General features: G+C 43.7%; 1 protein-coding gene across 13 annotated transcripts in view; it reads right to left on the bottom strand.

Moving 5' to 3' along the window:
• Positions 1-13,373, bottom strand: part of RCOR3 (REST corepressor 3) — a 220,086-nt gene extending 206,713 nt beyond the window's left edge. For 4 of the 13 annotated variants that reach the window (XM_033938109.1, XM_033938108.1, XM_033938114.1 and 1 more), the window contains exons 1-2: positions 13,114-13,370; positions 12,942-12,998 (exon numbers count right to left, since the gene is read on the bottom strand). In XM_033938109.1, coding sequence (XP_033794000.1) covers positions 12,942-12,998; positions 13,114-13,240 — 184 coding nt within the window. In that variant the 5' untranslated portion in view covers positions 13,241-13,370. Of the gene's footprint in view, positions 1-12,941; positions 12,999-13,113 lie in introns of all 13 variants that reach the window. The other 9 variants (XM_033938103.1, XM_033938105.1, XM_033938111.1 and 6 more) reach the window with 7 other exon arrangements.
• Between the last annotated feature and the right edge of the window lie 10,949 nt (positions 13,374-24,322).

Here is a 24,322-nt window from a genome sequence, read left to right as displayed (position 1 = left end):
ATCTGCCTCTACGCCGCCTTCTGCTCCAGGTACAGCCAAACGAAAAAAGCTACGAAGCCAGCGGAAGCGGCAAAAAAGCATGCATCGGGCCTTCAGAGTTGTGCAGTGGTAAGGCTCTGGCGGCATCCGGCTACGATTTGGAGAAGAACAGCAGCTGTCTGGGGCTAACCATCAAAAGTCTGGTAAGTGGAGGTACAGGATGATGTGGCACTTGTACCGGTGGGTCAGCTTTAAGGGAAATTTGAAATTGTCTGGCGGGCCAAATTTCAGCACACTATGGGCCAGAGTTTGACAGGAATGGGGCAGGGACAGTGACAAAATTCACACAGACATGACGAGGAAATTGAGTTCCTGCGGGGAAGGGGACAAATTTGTCCCCATGTCATTCTCTGAGTCTCTTCAGATATGCTGTCACATGCTACCAATATCAAGTTAAAAATGCAGACTATTATTGTAAATGCTACAGTTCAACTAAAAACCCATTATGAACCTAGCTCACAAGAGATGCCTTTAGAGAGGTCAGAGACCCTTGTATAGCTTCCACAAATAAGCCCTACAGGCCAGGCTAGATATCACAGTGGTAAACAATTTGATGTGAAGGAATTCGGAAAGAGAAGCAATTAGTCACTCTGGAAAAGACACAAAAATTAAAAAAAAAAAAAAATTACAAAATCTTTGATTACCAGGACACAGCCTAAAATCAAGATCTGGTAGGTGTGCAATTTGGAGTGAGTTCTTATATGTCTGCAGATCTTTGGAACAGGGTAGTATGGATTTGATTCCAATTCAGGGATGCCTAAAGGCTATTCAAAGCTGGTTGCTGACACAGAGAATGGTTCTTAATGTTGAGCAAAGAGTGGCCTGTTGGATATATAGGGTCGTAATTGATATATTTAGGAGACAACTTACAATACTGGGTTCATTTCGATACTTAGGTAAACTTATTGATGAGCACCTGTCATTTACTGGCCATATGGACAATCTGGTCAAGAAGTGCTACATCATACTGCAGAAGTCACACACTATAAAGAGCTTCTTAGATATGAAATGATCAAAAATGATTTCTCATGCCCTATTTTAGCACAATTTGATTATGCCAAAATGTCACAATGACAGGTCTGAATGGAGAGATTTCAAAAACTTCAAACCCTAAAGAACACAGCAATTAAGATACTGAGAAACATGTCCAAGAATGTTCATATTACCCCTTTATGCATTGCCCATTATTGGTTACCAGATTAATTTAAAGAAGCAGTTCGAAAACTGAGTCACAGCTCCCTGGTGAGCCGTGACTGACATATAGGGGAGCCGCAGATTTTTTCTTATATAGTATTAGACATCTTTTACAACAGGGTCATTCCATGTCAAGTGGAAAAATACTGAAAGCAGTCCCCACTCGATCCCTTGAAATCTAACCAAATTTTACAGGGGTGTTGCCTAGGGTCTCAAATGAAACTCTGCATAATTTTTTGGATCTATCTCAATTTGGTCAGGAACTAGGGGTGGTTGAACAAAAGCAATGTAGAGATGATGCGGTATACAAACCTAAGGTTTAGATTAGATTAGATTAGATCCACTCCCATGCCTCGTGCGACCTAAAACACCAACTTTGCTTAAGTACTGCGGCAGAAGGAAACCACCTAGGAGTCTGAAATTTTGCAGTTTGGTACAACACCTTGGGGCAAGTTTCTGTGCCAAGTTTGAAATCTTTTGCGAATGTGCTTCCATTACTACAGGTCAGCAAAGTAGGCCAAAAAATTCATAAATGAAAATTTTTGGCAAAGTTTGGCTCCATACTGCTGCTGGTAGGTAAGTCAGCTGAGGGTACAACTTTACCAGCAGACATATATCATGAGGTACTGCCAAGATTTGCAATACGAGCTTTTACAGTCAAGTGAAGCTGGAAATATGATGTTATGCCTATGGCCAGGGTGTAACTGAAACTTTGCATGCTACGTGACATGTCTCCTCAAGTCCTGACCGAATTTAACCTGGGTATTGCCGAAACCATGAACAGTCGTAGTTAGGGAAGCTGTTTACTGCAGAAATCCAGCTTTTATAACCATGGACTCAGCAGTTCTCACCCTATATAAGAAGCGGGATTTTCCAACAGAATCCATCTTGTTGCAACTATGGGGAAGTCCTGTGATCTACCCATCCATCAATTGAAAGAGATTCCTGATTGCGAGGAGTGGTGTTGCTGGAGATCATGGTAAATTTGTTCTATTTTATATAATAAAGGGTTATTGTCTATGCATTTATATTGTCTGTGTGCTTTTCTGAGTGTCACTGATCATCCCATTTGACAGAAATAAGTGGCGGAACATATTTGGTACCAGAAGTGGGGTGATCATGTGGTCAAAAAAGCACCAGAAGAAACAAGGGGTTGAGGAGCAGGCTTCCGATCCCTCCATTCCAGGTTCTACATTCTACAAGTTCTACATCGACCCCACAACTCACCCTGAGGAACAGATTCCAGATCTTACAAGATGGAACCGCCGAGGAGGTACCACAAGAGGCTTAGGAAGATACCCAGCACATAACTTCAATTCAGGAGCGCACGATTCAGCCCCCCCCCCTCCCCGGAAGGAGCGTAGAATGGTGGTCATTGGGGACTCCATGCTGCGGGGCACTGAGGGACCAATCTGCAGACCAGATATGCACTCAAGGGAGGTCTGCTGTCTCCCTGGAGCCAAGATCCGAGATGTCACCACCTGTCTAGATAAACTTCTAAAACCTCATGATCATTTCCCTATGCTTCTCATCCATGTAGGTACAAATGACACTGCCAGGAGCACCTCGGAGAACATACCCAAAGACTTCGGAGCCCTGGGTAAGAAGCTAAAGCAGATAGGAACACAGGTGGTCTTCTCATCGATCCTCCCAGTAAGAGACAAAGGCAAAGCCAAAGAAGAGTGTATCAAATGGACTAACGAGTGGCTTCACGGATGGTGCATTGAGATGAATTTTGGATTCCTAGACCATGGAGAGGCGCTACAAGGACCAGACGGACTCCACCTGACCAGGAGAGGTAAAAACGTATTCGGACATCGACTAGCCCGCCTACTTCGTAGGGCTTTAAACTAGGTAAGTTGGGGGGAGGGTATCCACTCACATTCCAGAGCAGTAAGAAACTATCCTGAGGTGGCGAGCCACAACCTCACTTCCGAGTCCAAGGTAAGTACCCATACTATACACGATAAACTGGGAGTCACACTAAATCAGAAGGGAATCTCTTCACAGGGACTTAACAACAATAAGGTATGGATGGCTATGTATGTTAATGCACACAGTTTGGGCAACAAAATACTGGAATTGGAGACTCAAATAATGAACGCAGACCAAGACGTGGTGGCAATATCTGAGACCTGGTTCACGGACTCGCACGGCTGGGATATGGTTATACCGGGCTACAACCTGCTTCGTCGAGACAGAGAGGGCAAGTTAGGAGGAGGGGTAGCATTATACATTAAAGAAAACATCAAAACTACCAGAATCACGGATGTTAGATACTCCGGGGAATCCCTCTGGGTGAACCTGGCCAGAGGGAACGAAAAATGCCTATACCTTGGTGTGGTATATAGACCTCCAAGACAACAGGAAGACAAGGATATAGAACTGATCGAAGATATAGAGAACATCACTTTGCGTGGGGACACAGCTCTGCTAGGGGACTTCAACATGCCCGATGCAGATTGGAACACACTCTCTGCGATTACCTGTGGCAGTAGAAGAATATTAACCTCCATAAAGGGTGCACGACTCAAACAAATGGTACTGGAGCCCACTAGAAACCAGGCGATACTGGACCTGGTACTCGCCAACGGAGACAGCGTCACAGAAGTATCGGTAGGCGATATGCTGGCCTCCAGCGACAATAACATGGTATGGCTTAACCTCAAGTGGGGTTTCTCTAAATCAAATACAGTGACGAGAGTCCTCAACTTTAGAGGCACAGACTTCGAACGCATGGGAGATTTTGTCCATCGGGAGCTGCAAAACCAAGCACAAACTGACAACGTGAAGAATATGTGAACATGATCCAAATTATATCACTGAATTTAAGCAGTGGATTAACTGGAAACTCGATAGTTATCCATAGAGGACTTCATTTCCAAATTAATTGGAAAAATTTCTAATTTGGACAGCCACCATTTTATTTCCAAGTACCAAAGTGCTTATCTGAAGGAACTGAAAGCAAATATAAAGGAGGGGCATGCTATTGTTTTGATTTGCTTCGCTGAAAATTATTCCTTCATCGTTCAGGGTGCAGTACAGCGGTTTCACTGGAAAAATAGCCAAGCAACATTACACCCCTTCGTTGTCTACTTCTGCAATTCCGATATCCAAAGCCTATGCATGATCAGTGACTACTTGTGTCACGATAATATTGTTGTTCATGCATTTTTAAAGGAAGCCTTTGCCTGTCTTAAGCCATATTCACTACTTTAGTGATGGTTCTGCTACGCAATATAAAAACTTCAAGAATTTCATCAACCTCTGCAGCCATGATACTGACTTTCAAATTACTGCTGAGTGGAACTTCTTTGGCACTTGCCATAGCAAATCTCCATGTAATGGGATTGGGGTAACAGCCAAGTGTTTAGCTGCCCATGCCAGCTTACAACGCCCTCTCAATAACCAAATTTTGACACCAAGGGATCTATTTGAATTCTGCAATAAATCTGTCTCGAATCAAATTTTTCTTCATTGCTAAGGAAGATATTGAAGTAATAAGACCTGCTCAGGAGCAAAGGTTTAGTATGGGCCACACAGTGGCTGGAACAAGAGAAAATCACCAATTTGCATTAACAAAATTTCAAGTGACACCAGCTCATTCATTGCCAATGTCTTAGAGTCTGATCCTGAACATTTCCCAACCTTTCAAGCATCCAGTTTTCAACCTGGACAATACTTAGCTTACGTATATGACAATTCTTGATGGATTGGTCCTGTATGTGACATTTCAATAGAATAATGCGACATCCTGGTTAATTTTTTGCATCCACAAGGTCCTGCACGGTCATTTCACTGGCCTCCCCACAGAGACATATGCTGGATCCCTGAAAAGCATATTATTGCAGGCCTTAATGCACCTATGACCATTTCATCAGGCAAACAGTACTCGTATCCACAAGCTATTTTGGCAAACATTGACCAGACTTTCAAAACCATGCGCAAGAAACCAAGTTAAAAGTTGAATTTATATGATTTCCCGATCTTTGTCAGTACGTATGCACAATTTAAATAAGTATGGTTTTTGCACTTTTCTTTTTTGTCTTTAATAATGCTTAGAAATTTATATGGTATTATCTGACTATTGGGAATGTCTTTCAGACAATGGATCAATAACTGATAAATATGTGGTCAGTGTATAATACACTTGTCATAATCTTCACGACCAGTGGCAGTAAGTATATGAAAATGCATGGATACAGGGAAGGGGATCATAAAATAGTAAGAATCTGAACTTAATTGTGAAACTTCATGTACCTTGTTCATTTGCATACAACATGGTTTGTGTTAAACATGCCTCTTTTCAATATTAGCTCGCTTAAACAATGGCAATGTGGTTTAAGTAAGTATTTTATCCAGTTCAAAAGCACTATCAATGTTCAAAAAGTGTGTCTGGATCAATATAAGATTTTAATAACTTGTGATAAGTTCAAAAAGGACACTTCAGCCCCACCACTCCACCGCATGTAATAATTTCTATAGCAGGAAGCAAATTGTGGTGCTTCATCATTGGCTGTCACTTTTTGTTTTTGCACTGTTGTTTTTTGTTATTTTTTTATATATATGTATATTTTCTTTTAAATTTTTTAATTTTTATATCTCAATAATTTAAAGAAATAAATATTTCCTTAACACCAAACATTCAAACTAATACACTACGACACTGAGAATGTTTGGTGTTAAGGAAATATTTATTTCTTTAAATTATTGAGATATAAAAATTAAAAAATTTAAAAGAAAATATACATATATATAAAAAAATAACAAAAAACAACAGTGCAAAAACAAAAAGTGACAGCCAATGATGAAGCACCACAATTTGCTTCCCGCTATAGAAATTATTACATGCGGTGGAGTGGTGGGACTGAGGTGTCCTTTTTGAACTTATCACAAGTTATTAAAATCTTATATTGATCCAGACACACTTTTTGAACATTGATAGTCTTTTCAATATTAAACATTTGTGCGCATATATAATTTGCTTCCCGCTATAGAAATTATTACATGCGGTGGAGTGGTGGGACTGAGGTGTCCTTTTTGAACTTATCACAAGTTATTAAAATCTTATATTGATCCAGACACACTTTTTGAACATTGATAGTCTTTTCAATATTAAACATTTGTGCGCATATACAATTTGCTTCCCGCTATAGAAATTATTACATGCGGTGGAGTGGTGGGACTGAGGTGTCCTTTTTGAACTTATCACAAGTTATTAAAATCTTATATTGATCCAGACACACTTTTTGAACATTGATAGTCTTTTCAATATTAAACATTTGTGCGCATATACAATTTGCTTCCCGCTATAGAAATTATTACATGCGGTGGAGTGGTGGGACTGAGGTGTCCTTTTTGAACTTATCACAAGTTATTAAAATCTTATATTGATCCAGACACACTTTTTGAACATTGATAGTCTTTTCAATATTAAACATTTGTGCGCATATACAATTTGCTTCCCGCTATAGAAATTATTACATGCGGTGGAGTGGTGGGACTGAGGTGTCCTTTTTGAACTTATCACAAGTTATTAAAATCTTATATTGATCCAGACACACTTTTTGAACATTGATAGTCTTTTCAATATTAAACATTTGTGCGCATATACAACTAATGCTTATCTTTGAAGCTTTAATTCTCACCAAAGAAAGGTCGGGTCCAAGATGAAACAGGATTGCTTCTGTAGCAAAAAAAAAAAATGCTCTTTCAAATGACACAACCCCCCCCCCAAAAAAAACTACACAGATATTGGAATCTGAAAAAGTAAAAATTTGCATAAATACATAAAGCCATATTTTTTTGAATGGTCATATCTTCAGCTTCACTTCATGTAAAGGCTCGTATTGCAAATCATGGAAGTGCCTCATGGTACATGTCTGCTGGTAAAGTTGGACCATCAGCTGACTTACCTACCAGCAGCAGTATGGAGCCAAACTTTGCCAAAAATTTTCAATCATGAATTTTTTTGCCTATTTGATGACCTGTAGAAATAGAAGCACGTTCGCAAAAGATTTCAAACTTGGCACAGAAACTTGCCCCAAGGTGTTGCACCAAAATGCAAAATTTCAGACTCCTAGGTAAGTTTCCTTCTGCTGCAGTACTTAAGCAAAGTTGACGTTTTAGGTCGCACGAGACATGGGAGTGGAGCGATTGCTTTTGTTCAACCACCCCTGATCAAATTGAGATAGATCCAAAATTTTTTGCAGAGTTTCATTTGAGACCCTAGTCAACACCCCTGTAAAATTTGGTTGGATTTCAAGGGGGGGGGGGTCAAGCGTGGTTTCCTGGTCCACTTGACATGGCATGACTCAACAGTGTTTCTCAACACACGTTACCAAGTCACTTATTGGAGGTACGCGGTAGTGCTGCCCGATTCATTCGAATCGATTCATCAAGTCACTTTGGTGAATCGATTTGAATGGATTAGTTTCCTCTGGGTCAACTAAATCTTTGGGAAAGTTGTACCAAAACCAGATAAAAATGGAAGGCTCTATTTGTGATTTACAAACAGCTGTACAGAATATTGTCCCTTTTATATTTTAATAAAATGATATAAATATAAAATCAAATGTTTGATGTTTGTACAGATTAGGACAGTGTCCATGGAGACAAACTTTGTCCCTGTGTTATCACTGTTGAACACAGTAAATATGGAGTCTAACCGAAATGAAATCCTGTGGCCTCTGTCCAATTTTTCTCATTGGCCAGATGAATCTGACAAGCATCTCATTGGTCAGAATTTTGTATTTGTCAAGCTCTCATTGGCTAGAAACTGTTGCCTTGACCTACTTGCCAAATCAATTTCAAAGATACTAGTAATAATTTCTTTACCCATGGATCGTTTATAACATTAGTTTTACCTTAAACTGGCAATTTTTCTTTTTAGAATTTATTGAAAGTCTGTAGACAGACCTACAGTTCTGTGTAACTTAAGACAAAATAAATTTTGAACCTTTTGTGCAAAAAATAATCTGGGAGAGAACTTTACAGCAAAGGCTTGCCTGATTTATATTTTAAAAGAGCTAAATTATGAATATCATAACTATATAAACACTTTATAAAACAAGTTCAGTTAATTTAAGCAATCAATACTAGAATTTTTGCAGTTATGTATGCTTGCACATACAGTTCTACAAGATGACTTTTGGCTCATAACATTAACATATAAAATCAGAGAGGCAAAATGAAACTGGCATTACATGAAATTATTTTTCTTGCATTTTCTAATACAGGGGTGCCCAATACATCGATCGCGATCGACCAGTCGATCGCTCAGGCAACCTGAGTCGATCACGGAGCCATGCTGTTTCCCTTCTCTTGTTTTCCCCTCCTGAATGGCATGTAATTAATCTGCCTCTTGAAGAACGCCGGCCAATAAGAGTGCTGGCTGGGCGTGGTTAGAAGGTCGGTGGGGAATGGAGCTTAGCGCCCTACTACAGGAGATAGAAGCAGTGCCTGTTGAGGTAAGAGCCAAGGTTGGGAATACTGCTGCCTAATTCGAATCGATTCACTTTGGGTGAATCGATACAATTTAACCCCCCCCCCAAAAAAAAAAACCCAACAACACAAAACTCAGCCTCCTGATTCAGTGACTGACCCTCCCCCTTCACCCCCTAAAGCAGTATCGGCAGCACTGCCTCTTGCTGGCCGGCTGCTCCTGCTTTAGAGTGAGGGGGGAGGGTCAGTCGGAAAGTGCTATGGTGTCTGGCTTTCCCCCTGGCCTCCTGCACATCCCTTTACCCAATTCCAGCATGGTGCAGCCTATAGAGGATCACTGGTACTTTAGCAATCCTTGCAGGTTGCCATAGGCCTCAGGAGTTGTCTTCCCTCTACTGCGATCCTGCTTCCGACTCAGAGGAGGGGCGGGACCGCAATAGAGGGAAGACAGCTCCTGAGGCCTATGGCAACCTGCAAGGATCACTAAAGTACCGGCGATCCTCTCTGCAGGCTGTTCGCTGTTGGAATTAGGTAAATGGATGTGCGGGAGGTCAGGGAGAGACAGGCAGGCCTTCAGGGGTGGGGGTGCAGACCTTCAGGGGGGGACGGTGTAGGCCTTCAGGGGGGGAGGGCCCTGGTGTAGAAGTACATGGAGGGAGGGAGGGAAGGAGGGGTTCAAAAAGACGTACATATGCCAGACTTTGTGGAGAAGAAATAATGGGTCTAAAAACAGAGGAGAGGGAGAGATATGGTGGACAATGGGATTTAGGGAGGGAAGGAACAGAAGGGAAGAAGTTGGACACAAGGGATGGTATGGAGGGGCGATACACATACTGGATAGGAGGGTAGTTGGGAAAAGAAAGGGAGAGATAATGGACCCTGGGGTGGTGGGGAAGAAGGGAGAGATGCTGGATGAAAGGGTAGTTGAGAAAAGGTGGATCTGTGGATGGAGATGAAAAAAAAGGAAAGATGCCATACTTCCGGGGGAAGGAAGGGAAGGATAGAGATGGAAGATGGATGGTTAGCACAGAGAAAGAAGAAAACAACAATTAGGCAGGAGACCCTGGCAAGTGAGTTATCAGACGACAACCAGAGCCTGGGACCAAAATGATTTGAATAATGACCAGACAACAAAGGTAGGAAAAATGATTTTATTTTCAATTTAGTGATCAAAATGTGGCTGTTTTGAGAATTTATATCTGCTGTCTATATTTTGCACTATGGCCCCTTTTTACTAAACTGCAATAGCGGTTTTTAGCGCAGGGAGCCTATGAGCATCGAGAGCAGCGCAGGACATTCAGCGCAGCTCCCTGCGCTAAAAACCGATATTGCGGTTTAGTAAAAAGGGAGGGGGTAATATTTGTCTATTTTTGTATAGTTGTTACTGAGGTGACATTGCATAAAGTCATCTGCCTTGATCTCTTTGAAAAAAATTCCGGAATATAAATTATAATTAACATTTTTTCTGCGTACAGTGTGCTTTGTGTTTTCTAAAATTTTATTGTTGGTAGATCATTTTGACTTGGTCATTTTAAAAGTAGCTCACAAGCCCAAAAAGAGTGGGCACCCCTGTTCTAATGATTTAAAAATCATTTCTGTACCACCCGTCTTGCATAATGAAAACTACCTTCAAAGTAGACTTGCAGAGTATGACAATGTGAGAGGCCTGTCAAGAAAACTAGAGAACAAAAATTAACATGTTCATTTTAACCAGTGCCACTAAAAGGTAAAATATGAAATCTTTTCCTTTAATATCTTTGGCACAGTAATTGCTGAAAGTGGCATTCTTTTACAAAAGATTGAATAAAATCCCTCAGAAAAGTGTCCCAGCTCAAAATGGGTTGCAGTTTCTGAATCTACACAAAATTCAGAATAAGTAGTGCAAATTTCACAACTGAAGAAAATTTAATCGCAGAGTTAAGACCTAAAATGTGCCCAAACTTGGTCAGCCACGAACTGTGCCAACCCATGCAGTATAAAATACCGATTACCTTAAAAACAAACAACCCTCCCCCCACAAACACCAAAACATTGAAGATAAAAATCTGACATTTTGCAGGTTTTTCATCTTATATATTGGTCTCCATTCTGACAGATTATCATCAATTTCTAAAATGGAGAGGTGAGGACCAAAGGATTAATTGACATGGAATGACCCATGCATAAATAATTGGGCATAGTTAAGACTGCCTTTTATGCAGTCCTGTTTGACCAGTTAGTTATCCAGACAACAGCCCTATCAGCAATGCCTGGATAAACTCCAAGTCCCCCACCCCCCAATTCTGCTTCCAGACCACCCCATTACTAGCCATATAGTGCGACTGCAGTCAAATCTAATATTCAGCAGCCCTATCCAGTTAAGCGACACTGATCTGCTCAGTGCTATTTAAACAAGTATGAGCCTCTCCTGCCCAGTTAGTGTTGAGTAACGCCCTTTTTAAACCCAGCTACAACTGCTTTTACCACATCCTCTGGCAACAAATTCCAGAGGGAGAGTATACCCCAGCAAGTTAAAATACTATAGACTCCATCAAGGAGTTTCCAGTTTTTTTGTAAACTATTTTTTTCTACAATATGAGAAAAAACCCTGGAAACTTGCTAGACTAAGGGCTCCTTTTACAAAGGTGCGCTAGCGTTTTTAGCGCATGCACCGGATTAGCGCGCGCTATAGCGTGCGTTACCTGAAAAACTACCACCTTCTCAAGAGGAGGCGGTAGCAGCCAACGCACTTTTGTAAAAGGAGCCCTAAATCTATAGCCCTCGATGGGAGAGACTACATCGTTTAACTTGCCTTTTTACCAAGACTCTGCATGCAGTACAACCCAAGAGAAACAGAAACAAATGCATTTCTTCCTAAACAGTGCAAAATATAGACAGCAGATGTAAATTCTCAAAATTGACACAATTCAATCACTAAATTGGAAAAAAAAAATCATTCCCCCTACCTTTGTCTCCCTCCCTCCATGCTGTGTCTCAACTAGGTGCCTCCTTCTGGCAGGTGTCTTACCTTCGGGCTAGCTCCCATCTGACCATTTTATGATGCCCACAGTGCGATACGTGTTTTCATTGCTGCCCCTGGTGTTATCTTCTGGCCAGCTCCCTCTTCCTCACTGCCGCATTGTGCACAAAGCCGCATCCCGCGCCTCATCCGGAAGTCTTCCCTTCGACGTTGTGACGTCAGAGAGAAGTCTTCCAATTCAAGCACAGAACACAAGTAAGAGCCGCTGTGCACTGCAGCAATGAGGAGGAGGGAGCCAGCCAGAAGATAATATCGGGGGCGGCAATGAAAACACCGCATTGATCACACTATGAGCCACATAAAACAGCCAAGCAGGCCGGATTTGGCCTGCGGGCCTTCAGTTTGACACCTGTGATCTAAACAGACAAGGAACTTGTCCAAACCTTTTTTAAAACCTGCTAAGTTAATCACTTTTCCTACAACATCCTGTGGCAATGTGTTCCAGAGCTTAATTATTTTCTGAATGAAAAAAAATATTTTCTCCTATTGATCTTAAAAGAATCTCCTTGTAACTTCATTGAGAGTCCCCCTAGTCTTTTTTTTTTTGCTCCATCAAAAAATTACAACAATCCATCCACATGTACCCTTCCTACATTATTTATTATAAACACCTTTCATGTGATCAACTTTTTCAACCCAGTTAGCTGAAAGCAAAACCAGATGTGGATGACAGCAAAGCAGATACGCTATGCAAAAATTAACATGCCACCCTAATAAAAAATATTTTTTTTCTACTATCTCCACTTTCCATGAAGGATAATGCACTAGCTCTGTGTGCAGAATATTACTACGGGAACTATTCATTTTTTTAAAACCAACATTATAAACTACTAAATTATATCCCTTTATTAACCACAGATGTTCACACAGCCTACCAAGCATTTAATAGCTTACATGAAGTTCTCCAAACAGAACATTAATATCTTGTTCTATTTTCAATTTCCTTTCTGAATGGTGCAGAAAATCCTCCACCGCCTAAAGAACCATAGGATACCACGGTTTTTTTCCTTAGTTCACAATTTTCTTTTTAATTCCGACTCTTTCCTTATGTCCCTTGATTTATAACATAAAAGCATATTGCCAGCTATCACTAAAATACAATAGAGGTAAACAAAAGCATTAAATAAACACAATATGCCTCTCGAACATGGCGTTTTTATATTATTTACAAATATCTTACAATCAGCTTATTATTGGAGAGCTTCGAGGCTATCATGGCTGCAAACATCAGGTAGAAAATATTTACCAGGATCATAATCCGGAATACGAGCTTGGTAATCCGCTCCCACTCTCATTCCAACATCTGTAATAGAAAACACTGAACATAATTATACAGCCTTCTTTTCCCCCGTCAAAACCATGCAAAATATTTTTTTTTAATGCAGCACTACAGCTTATACAATAAAGTTCGAGGCTACCACCGTGCTCGTCGTCGCTGCCGCTCTCCTCCGAGTAGTGCCCGTTCGAGGCGGTCGAAGGACTTTTCGTACCGTTTGAGCGCCCTTTGCCTAGGAACTCCGACCCTTTTTCCATCATGCCCGGCATCGTTAATCCCAAATACGTGCAAAATATGTTATCAATAGGACCAGAGGAAAGTTAACATGGAGTCGCCGTATAAGCTCAACCAGAAAGCAGCGTCCTACTCCACACAGCAACTCCCCTTTACGTATATTGCGCTTCGCCGCGTCGCACGCTACCTGACGGCGCGCGGTGAAAGACCATATCCCTACGCTTTCGTTTTTCTCCTTCCCTTTTTACCTAGACACGCCCCTTCTTTACCTTTTAAAAAGAACATTCCCGCGGTTGTACACCCGCTAAAAAAGTTGGTTGCCTTTTTAGCTAGAGATTCTTTATTGTTGGCAGAAAAGAGCAGCGAACTTCTTTATGTGGTGGATGGGTATAACGTGGGCTGCGCGAAACGTTCGTTGGTGAAGGGGTTTAGTTTCCTTGAGGTTCATTAGAGCTTTGAACTGGCCAGAAAGAGGATGAGGGAGTAATGGCGGCGGGCTAGCAACAGCAGTGGTCTCTAGGTTGTTTTGTCTTTTTTTGTTTTAATTGTAAATAAGATGGAAAAGTTGGATTTAGTTGATTAAACATCATAATTGCTCTTTTATTTTTGGATCTTTGCATGAATCCTTCTCCCCCCCCCCTTTTATCTTTTTCCACAAACAAGGGATGCTATGAATGTCCTTTATATGCCGTTATGCTTACGTTAATTATCTTGGGTAAGACAAATATAAGGTGTGGAGAACTGTCGATCCCCCCCCCCACTTGTCCTTTCTGTCTTGCTTCTCTTTCTGTGATAAAAGAATGCTGCTTTTTGTTGGCCCTTTTTCCCACGCATAATTTAACTTTCTAACCTTAGACTTTCACCAAAGCTAATTATAAATAAAGATAATGAAGTACATTAAAGTTTCAGGCGATGAAGGAAACAAATTCTTGTAAATAAAGGTTTCTTCCCGTAGATGAGTCATTCGATAAAGTTGCTGACCTTGTTATTGGTTGTATCGTTATCTAGAGAAACACAAGTGCAATAAATAGCATAACTCATATAATTGCTATGTTCTTGTATATGGGGGCTTATTTCCCTCTCCTAGGGACGTGACAATAGCATCTTTTTGGTTTACCCACTGTTTTTGATCACTCGCTTTTTAGTAGAGATTGCTATGCATTTGGAACGTTTTTCTATATGATAAAATTATCAGCGTTTTGATTTATAATATGAAACTACAGTATATTTCCAGTACAATAAGTGAGTCATTCTAGACGTGTAGGTTATCTCAATGTTTGCGAGCCGTCTGCAGAAGGAATCCACTCCAGCTTTTTCTGTGACTCTCCTTTACTTCACTGGAAGCTCTACTGTCACCTGTAGTTTTGCTTTTCTGCAGGCAAGCCTGAAGGAGTGTTCTCTCCCCTTTTTCTTATTTTCTTCGGGGGTTTTCTTTGTTCTCAAGCACATTCTCCAGCTCTGCCTGCATAGAGAAGAAGCAGACTTTAGTCTGCAGCTGACAGGCCAATCCTTGGTGGTACCTGTTAGCCAGTCTGCTTTAGTATCTTTGAAGCTCGGGGCTGTCCCCGCTTTGTTCTCACTTAATGTTTAGCAGGGGTTCTAGCACAGGCTGTTAGGCATCCTTAGGATGCTCAGCAGTGTCTTGCAGGGTGTCAGCTGTGTTGGGTTTTTTGGCGGCCACACAAATCCTTATCGTATCCTGTCTACCGGGTGAGTGGGTACAGTCAGGCACGGTATCTGACTGGCAGCCCGAAGATCAGCATCCGGAGGCATTCCTAGCATGTGTCAGTGATTCTTTTGATTCCAGCTACTGTAAGAGAGCTGAGGCAGGCTGCAGCACATTCCCAGCACAGATCACAGTGAGTAAGGCTGTTACAGCCTGTGAGGTAGATGGGGGGGAGGGGACCTGAATTTCACAGTTTTAAAGGTTTCTGCATTTCCCCCTGTGTTCCCCCACCTAGAAAATCCTAAAATCGCCATTTTTAAGCTTTGCTAAGTGTGAAAAAATTTCGATGTTGCTGCAAATTTCTTAGCAGTGGCCATCTTGGATTTTAGTAATCTTTTTTTCTAATCTAATCTAATCCTTGGGTTTGTATACCGCATCATCTCCACGTTCGTAGAGCTTGGCGCGGTTTACAGTAGATGAAATAGGAAGGAACTACAACAAAGGGTTAGAGGTAGAAGTGTGTAGAGGACTTGGGATGCCAGATATAAGAGTTTTGGGGATGCCAGATATATGAGTTTTTGATACTTAGGTTGGAGAGAGGCTTACATTTTTGAGAAAAGCCAGGTTTTCAGATGTTTGCGGAAAACTTGGAGAGAGCTCAAGTTCCAAAAAGGGGAGGTAAGGTTGTTCCAGAGCTCAGTGATTTTGAAGGGGAGGGAGGTTCCTAGCTTTCCTGTGTGGGAAATGCCTTTTAGCGAGGGGAAGAATAGTTTTAATTTGTGGGAGGATCTTGTGGTATTAGGGTTTGAGGAATTCCAAGAAAGAGGGATGAAGGGAGGGAGGATACCGTGTAGGATTTTGAAAGCTAAACAGGCGCATTTGTAGTGGACCCTGGCGATTATCGGAAGCCAGTGAAGCTTGGTCAGGAGCGGGGAAATATGGTCAAATTTACTTTTAGCGAAGATGAGCTTGGCCGTGACATTCTGAATCCGCTGAAGTCTGTGGAGGTTTTTCTTAGTTAGGCTTAAGTAAATAGAGTTGCAATGGTCCAATCTGGAAAGGATGATGGATTGGACAAGGAGGGTAAAATGTTTTTGATGGAAACAGGATCTAACTTTCCTCAGCATGTGAAGGCTGAAAAAGCATTTTTTTACCAAGGATTGGAGGTGGTCATTGAAGGACAATGTGGAATCAATGATGACGCCCAAGACATTGCTCAAGAACTCAAGCTGCAGAGAGGAGCCAGAGGGTAGTGGGATGGAGGTGGGTTGGTGGTCTAGTTTTGGGCCGAGCCAAAGAAGTCTTGTTTTGGACTCGTTCAATTTCATTTGCACAGTGTGGGCCCAGGATTGTAGGCTCATTATACAAGAGGATATGTTCTTAGACAGGTTGGTGAGGTTCAAATCGGACTCAAGGAGGACAAGGATGTCCGCTTCGAGTTCCCTGCACTTCCAAAACTGCAAATTTATGCCTCAAACCTGTTGGGATAGAGTCCTTGGGCTCTTCACCTAATTCATGCCAAGAATGCACAAATTTAGCACCCCCAGAGCGTCCTTGCGCCATGTACCACAGGTGCACAACATTTAGCCTATCTCCTTTCTTAAGCAGGTGATAAAACAGGCAGTTGTTTCTTTTTTCTGGGCTCGGAAAGACTGAAGGTTTCATGTGAAAGGACAGATGCCCCGCAGCCCAAGAAATGCAAGGTTAAGTCGTCTAAGGTGACTCTGCTTCTCAGGGTCCGGAGGCCTTCTCTGAATTTATGAAATATTTGTGGAATACTTTTGAGGATAGCTGTGCCTTCAAAGCGGAGTGGGAATGTGCAGGAACTTGTCTCAGCGGCTGACTGAGAAGAGGACGTGCCCAAGGAGGCAAAGCCACTATCCCTGAGCTAGCTGACCCTGATTTGGGTGATACTCATGATGTTCAGTTAACTGACCCCTTATTTTCCAGGGATTCTCGTGGCAGGGGACCTGAGCCAATATGCTGGATCTTCGGATCCTTCTGTGGCTTTCAAACCATGGACAATTCCATGATTCTAAGTCAGCTGCTTTGCCTGATCTCATTTCGGAGTCTCTGCAAGAATTGAATTTGCATTACATTACTTTGGTGTCTTGCACCCCGTCAATACCTTTCAATTCTAGGCGGTTTACAACAAGAAATTAGCCTGAGCATTCCCAGGGAGATTACAAGGTTGATAGCTATAGTTTGCGTCGGGATCTGGGAAGGGTCGATACAGTTTGGTTAGATCATTTGACAAATTTCTTGAATAGTATGGTTTTCAGTTCTTTCCTGAATGTTTTGTAGTAGAGAATGACACGGTGAAAAAATTGGTCCCCGTCACCGCCCCGTCCCCGTCTCACCATCCTCTGCACCGCCCCGTCACCGCCATTCCCTTCACCGCCCCGTCACCGCCACTGCCACCCCATTCACCGCCCCGTCACCACCACTGCAACCCCATTCACCGCCCCGTCACCGTCACCGCTGCATACATAAAAGCCTCAAACGGGTACGATTTTATATACTTTTCTTTATTTACGTATAAAGGAAACATTCTTTAAAACTTTAAAACTTAGTTAAATATTAGTTAATAACGATACAAAAACAAAACACGCAGAGAAAAAATTAATTAATATAAATTCTCAAAACTGACACATTTTGATCACTAAATTTAAAATAGTTATTTTTCATACAATTTTTCAATCACTAATCTTCCACCACCCCTGGGGCTAGCAATGCAAAAACAAACACGACATGTACTTTAAATGCTTACAATGTTAGCCTACATGGTAAGTAGACGCGGCCGCTGTACCTAATCGCGGCAAAGATCTCCCTGCCGTGATTAGCATAGTGACCGCGGCTACGGCTGCAAGTCTCCCCTCCCCCCAGCGATCACGGCAGGAGGGCACCCAACCCCTCCTGTAGACCCCCCCCAACGGCCCTCCCGACAATCGCAGCAGAAGGGTACCCAACCCCTCCTGCCGGTCCTCCCAATGGCCTCCCCTAAGATCGCCGGCAGGAGGGTACCCAACCCCTCCTGCTGGACCCCCCCCCAACGAACCCTCCCACCCCGGAACCCCCTTAGTCTTACTTTCCAAGTTGGACCGGACGGCTCCTCACACGTATGGCCAGCAGGCTTGCCTCCGTCCAAATGAGGCGGGCCCGCCCCTACCCTGCCCAACCCACAGGATCCTAGGGCCTGATTGGTCTAGGCACCTAAAGCCACTCCCGCTATAGGAGGGGCCTTAGGTGCTTGGGCCAATCAGGCCCTAGGATCCTGTGGGTTAGGCAGGGGAGGGGAGGGGCGGGCCCGCTTCATTTGGACGGAGGCAGGCCTGCTGGCCAGACGAGCGAGGAGCTGTCCGGTCCAACTTGGAAAGTAAGACTAAGGGTGGTGTTTCGGGATGGCGGGGTTTGTTGGGGGAGGGTCCGGCAGGAGGGGATGGGTACCCTCCTGCCGCGATCGTTGGGGAGGGCTGGTTCTGTCGGCATGAAGGGCTGAGCACCTTCCTGCCGGCGATCGTCGGGGGGGGGGGGCGGGTTCTATTGGCAGGAAGGGTTGATCTGACAAAAGAGGAGCACGGTGAAACACAGGTAAATAGCGGTTCCTAGAAGGGGGCACATTGGCCTGCGGGGACAAATCTTTTCACCGTTTTTGCGGGCGGTGAAAACTTTTGTCCCCGTGTCTGCGGTGATTTGGCTTTGGAGTCTCCATAACCCGCAGCCAAACCGCAGCCACGCCGCAGCTGCCTGCGGGGATCGCTCCCCGTGTCATTCTCTATTTTGTAGTTGAGTGTCATGGTCAGCAGATTTGAGAGGTGGCGGTCTATTTTCGCATTCTCTGGTGGCTAGTCATACATTTTTTTGCTTTGCATGCCTTTGATTAGGGGGTGGGTAAAGTGTGCTTGAGTTCTCCTTGGTTTGGATGTGTTTTTCCTGATTAGGCGGTTGTTCAGATAGCTTGATCCATTTCCATTTAGGGCTTTGAATAGGGTGCAGTAGAATTTGTGTTGTATGCATGCTTGTACTGGGAGCCAGTGTGAGTCTTGGAAAGCTGAGGTAATGTGGTTGTATTTTTTCAGCGAGTATATTAGTCTTAGGGCTGTATTTTGGACTGTTTGTAATTGTTTTAGCATGTTGGCAGGGCATGACAGGTAAAGTATGTTTCAGGAGTCCTAGGATTAGTGCTTGTACTATGAGTTTGAATTGTTCGTTGTTGAAGTATTTTCAGATTTGTCTTAAGTTGTGCATGGTTGCGAATGCCTTCTGAACCGTTTTGCTGATTTGAAGTTGCATGGTGCAGCCTTTGTTTATCATTATTCCCAGCAGTTTTAGGTTGGGTTGTAGGGGATATGTGATGGAGTTTATTTCTAGGTTTGTTTTATTTGAGGTTTTGTTTCTTTCTAGAAGTAAGAATTTTGTTTTGTCTTGGTTCAGTTTTAATTTATGGTCTCTCATCCATTTTGACACTGTTTCTAGTGCAATGTGTAGTTTGTTCGTTGTGTTGGGTGTGGTTTGGTTGAAAGGCAGGAGGATGGTGATATCATCTGCGTAGCTGTATGACGTTCTGTGTAGTTTGCCTAAGCATGTGCCAAGTGTGGCTATGTAAAGGTTGAAGAGTGTTGTTGATAGTGGGGAGCCATGGGGGACTCCGCAAGGGTTAGTTCAGGATTCTGGTTGTTCATTGTTTGCTTTTACTCTGTATCTTCTTGAGCAGAGGAATCCTAATTATAGACTCTGCCTGTGACTCCTGTTGCCTCCAGTGTTTGTAATTGGATGTCGTGATCTTCTAGGTCGAATGCCGTTGTGAGATCGAGTTGTATGAGTATCGTCTTTTTTTTTTTTTTCCTTTGTTTATGTGTTGTTTGGCTGTGTCTAGGAGAGAGACTAGTAGTGTTTCTGTGCTGTAGTTACCTCTGATTGTGAGAGGTAGAGTATGTTGTGGGTTTCTAAGTATTCAGTAAGAAGTTTTGTTACGAGGCCTTCCATTAGTTTGACGTGTAGCAGTATTGAGGCTATAGGTCTGTAATTGGATGGCTGATCTGTTGCTCCCTTTGGGTCTTTCAGAATAGGAATTATGATGATTTTGGGGAGTTCTTGTGGAAATTGGCGCTCTGTGAACATGTAACTAATCCACCACATGAGGTGGGTGCGGAATATGATGCTGGCGACTTTTAACAGGTATGTGGGACAGTCGTTGAGGTTGCAGGCTACATGATTTGTATTTTTTGTAGAGTTTGTCTAAGTCAAGCCATTGTGTGTCTGGGAAATCTGACCAGTTTCTGTCACTCAGCCAGCTCTTCCTTCCTCTCTCCTGTGTGGAGTATGAGCTCAGTCTTCTGAATTTCCTTGGCATCCTGATATGAGCTTTCTGATCTCTGAGCAGTGGGACTCTCCTGAAGGCGCTCTTAAAATGGTGAGAGCTAGGTCCCATCTGTACCATGCCATTTTCTAGTTTCTGGCCCAGAAATATCTAAGAAAAAGGACAATTTAAATTAAATCATTAATTTATAGAAAGTGTACAGTTAGGCAGACTAGATGGACCATTTGGGTCTTTATTTGCCATCATTTACTATATTACTATGTATGTTACCCTTTGCTACAGGAGTGTCAGCAGCTGTTTACTCAGCCTAAGGTGGATTCTGGTTGCGCAAGTCACTAAGCCTCATCTCTTCCCAGTGAGGGTGATGTAGTGTTTAAAGACATGCAGGACCACCACATGGATGTGGTTCTCAGAAGACTCTTTGAGGCAGCAGGTTTGGAGTCAAAGCTGCCTCAGTGGCATCCTTTGTCATGTATGCTTGCTTGTTCTGGCTGCATACTCTGGAAAGTGAGGCTGTGGAACCTCCTCAGCTTCTTTTAGCTGGAGTAGATTATGTTGCTGATGCTTTGTATGACCTTATGCAGGTCTTGGGGGGTAAGGTGTCAATGTATTTGATTTCTGCTTACAGAATGCTTTGGATCAGACAATGGGCTGGTGATTCCACTTCTAAAGTTACTCTTGCACGGCTCCCTTTTAAGGGTCAGTTACTATTTGGCAAAGGCCTGGATGACCCCATAAAGTCTGTAGTGGACCATTGCCCTAAGACTCTGCCTGACAAGAGACCCAGAACCTTTAGAGGTTCGGGGTGCTCTAATTTTTGTGACTCCAGGTATTCCCATCATTATTCAAGCTGCACATCTCAGAGATTTCCCAGGACTACAAGCAGCAGTTCTCAGGCTCCAGGCATAACCAGCCTTTTGCCTCCCATTTGGCTCCCTCTGCCAAAAAGGCGCAATGCCGCCAGTCCGAGGGAGGTCTCTACATATTGGAGGCAGATCCTCAGCATTCCTGCAGGCCTGGGTGCAGATCTCCGACCAGTGGGTTCTGGACATTATTTAGTCCGGCTACAAGCTGGAATTTGCCCGGCCTCAGACAGATTGGTTTGTAGACTCTCCTGCAGGGCGCACGAACAAAGCAAACAAAGTGCAGACCACTGTAAAAGATTGTTGGATATTCCGGCTTGAGCTTGGGCAGATATTCCATATACTTTATCGTGCCAAAGAAAAGCTAAGGCAATTGGAGACCAATCCTGGATCTTATGCAGTGCTCAAGTTCCTGCGCTTTTACAGGGAGACAGTGAGGTCTGTTTTAGCAGTGGTGGCCCTGGGAGAGTTCCTGGCCTCTCTGGATCTCACAGAGGTTTATTTGCATATTCCAATTTTTCTGGTGCACTGCAAATTCCTCAGGTTTCATGTTTGGAAAATCGTTACAAATTTTCAGCTCTACCCTTAGGCCTGGTAGCAGCGCATTTAAGGAAAATTGGTCTGTAGATCCACCCATACTTGGATGATTGACTGATCAAAGCCCCCTCGTTATCCGAGGGTCGGCACATGGTGGATCAGGTGATCTGGGTCCTGAAAGACCAGGGTTGAATTATGAATTACAGGAAAAGCAAATTGACCCAGATGCAGTCCTTGGAATACCTGGGGCTCTTGTTCGACATGGCAGCGGGCTTCGTCTTATCTTCCTGAGGCACACAGATAAGCTGTACTCTGATTACTTGCCTCTTGATCAAAGCAGATCCTCACTGTGGTATTATCTCCAGGTCCTGGGGTCCATGGTGGCCATGATTGATGTGGTTCCTTGGGCAAGGGCACACATGCATCCTCTTCAGCATGCGTTGCTTCCGCGCTGGGCTCCACAGACAGCAGTATTGCAGACGCCTCTTCCTTGGACTCAAAGCCCTGGCCAGCATGATTTGGTGGCTTCTTCCACAGGCACTTTCCAAGGGTATGCCACTGCGGATTGCTTCCTGGATGATTGTGACGACAGATGTCAGTCTTCAGGACTGGGGTGTTCTTGCAATCGTCCCATTCAGGGGTGTTAGATGCTGTCCCAAAAGAAATGGTTAATCAACAGGTTGGAAGTGAGGGCTATTCGTTTGGCTCTGGTGAAATTATAGAAGACTCTGGAGGGCCAAGTGGTCAGGGTCTTCTCCAACAATGCAACGACGGTGGCATATGTCAATTACCAGGAAGGAACCAAAAGTGCATCACTGGCTCTGGAAGCTCACTTGCTCTTTCACTGAGTGGAATGTCACTTCCAGCAGCGCATGTGGCAGGAGCTGACAATGTTCAGATAGAATTCCTCAACAGGCAGACAGACCTTAGATCAGGGGTCTCAAAGTCCCTCCTTGAGGGCCGCAATCCAGTCAGGTTTTCAGGATTTCCTCAATGAATATGCATGAGATCTATGTGCATGCACTGCTTTCAATGCATGTTCATTGGGGAAATCCTGAAAACGCAACTGGATTGCGGCCCTCAAGGAGGGACTTTGAGATCCCTACCTTAGATCTATGTGCGTGAGGTCTATTCTCCACAGCATTCCAAGTCATAGTGCTGGTGGTCAGCCTCATGGCAACTGCAAAGAGCAAGAAGGTAGATCAGTTGAAGATCCAAGCCTGGACATGAGGGTCTCGATGCTCTAGTATAGCCATGGCCACAGGGAGTTCTACTGTATGTTTTTTCTCCCTGGCACATGATAGGGCGAGTCATTCGACAGATTGCAGTCCATCAGGGAAGAGTTATTCTGGTGGCTCCAGATTTGCCTCAGAAACTTGTGGTACACAGATCTGGTGCGTCTTCGCATAGGTCACAGTCTTTGGTTGCACCCCTATCCAGACCTTCTAAGGGTTCGGTCTGGAGGATCCGAATCGCTTTGCTGTTACAGCATGGCTATTGAGCACAAAGCATTTAGAGTGCAAAGGATATTCTGATGTAGTCAGTGATAATCTTCTCATATCTAAGAAGTCATCTACTGTATCTGCCTACTGTAAGGTCTGGAAGATCTTTCCGCATTGGTGCGACCAGGAAAGAGTGGAGCCATATTCCGCTCCTATTTCAGTGGTACTAGCTTTTCGCCAGGTAGGCCTTGACAAGGACCTCACTGTGGCTTCCCTTCAAGACCAAGTCGCTGGGCTCTCTTGTTTCATTGTCCAAGATTGTTATCCTACACTTGCATCTCACTCTGATGTGGCTAGATTTCTGAAAGGTGTTCTATGTTAGACCACATATCAAACCACCAATCCCTTTTTGATCTTAATTTGGTTCTGTCTAGCCTTGCCAAGGCTCCTTTTGAGCCTCTAAAACAGGGGTGCCCAACGCGTCGATCGCGATCGACCAGTAGCTCAGGAAGGCAACTCGAGTCGATCGCACTCGTGTTGCCGTCCTGATCTACGGGCCGATCAGCCTTCCTCTCCAGTGTTGTCCCTAGGGCCTTTTAGCTGGGCGGTCCGCCCAGCTGTCATCTGCCGCTGCTGAACATTAAAAAAAAAAACCAAAAAACCGGCTTGGAGATTTCAATCCCTAGCGAACTTATGCTCCGGGCTCTAACGTGTGCGTGCAGGCTTCTCTTCTCTCCGAAACCGGAAGTTATGTCCGGGGAGGGGGGGGGGGGAGAAGGGAAGCCGGCACGCACATGTTGAGAGCCCTGAAGCAAGCGTTCGCTACGGGCTAATGCGGGAGACAGATTAGTGAAGCATTTGTTCTTGTTCCTGCCGGGTCCTGCCTACTTTCTGTTTCCGCGAAGGCAGGACCCGGCAGCATTTCCCCCAATAGGTTGATCACGATCTTGGGCTGATCAGCCTTCCTCTTCCCGACGGCAGAATTGACGTCGGGGAGAGGAATGCTGGTTGGCCGAAGCAGGGAGAGCTTGGGGCCTGTTATTGGTGGCGTTTGGGTCCTGGTCCCCGATGGTAATGGCAGTGGCAGTGGCTTGGGGGAGGGCAGGGAGAAAGAAAGAAAAAGGGCAGGCAGGGAGACAGAAGGAAAGAAGAGAAACAGAAAAAAAAGAAAGGGAGGCAGAGAGAAAGAAAGGGCAGGGAAGAGGAAGGAAAAGTTGGGGGGAAGGAATGAGGTCTGGAGGAGAAGAAGCATACAGGCTAAAAGAAGGGAAGAAAGATTGTATGCACAG

This window comes from Geotrypetes seraphini, chromosome 3 (assembly GCF_902459505.1).
Source record: "Geotrypetes seraphini chromosome 3, aGeoSer1.1, whole genome shotgun sequence".
Taxonomy (NCBI): Eukaryota; Metazoa; Chordata; class Amphibia; order Gymnophiona; family Dermophiidae; genus Geotrypetes; species Geotrypetes seraphini.
The sequence above is the reverse complement of the archived record's forward strand: the minus strand, read 5'-3'. Positions and strand labels throughout refer to the sequence as shown.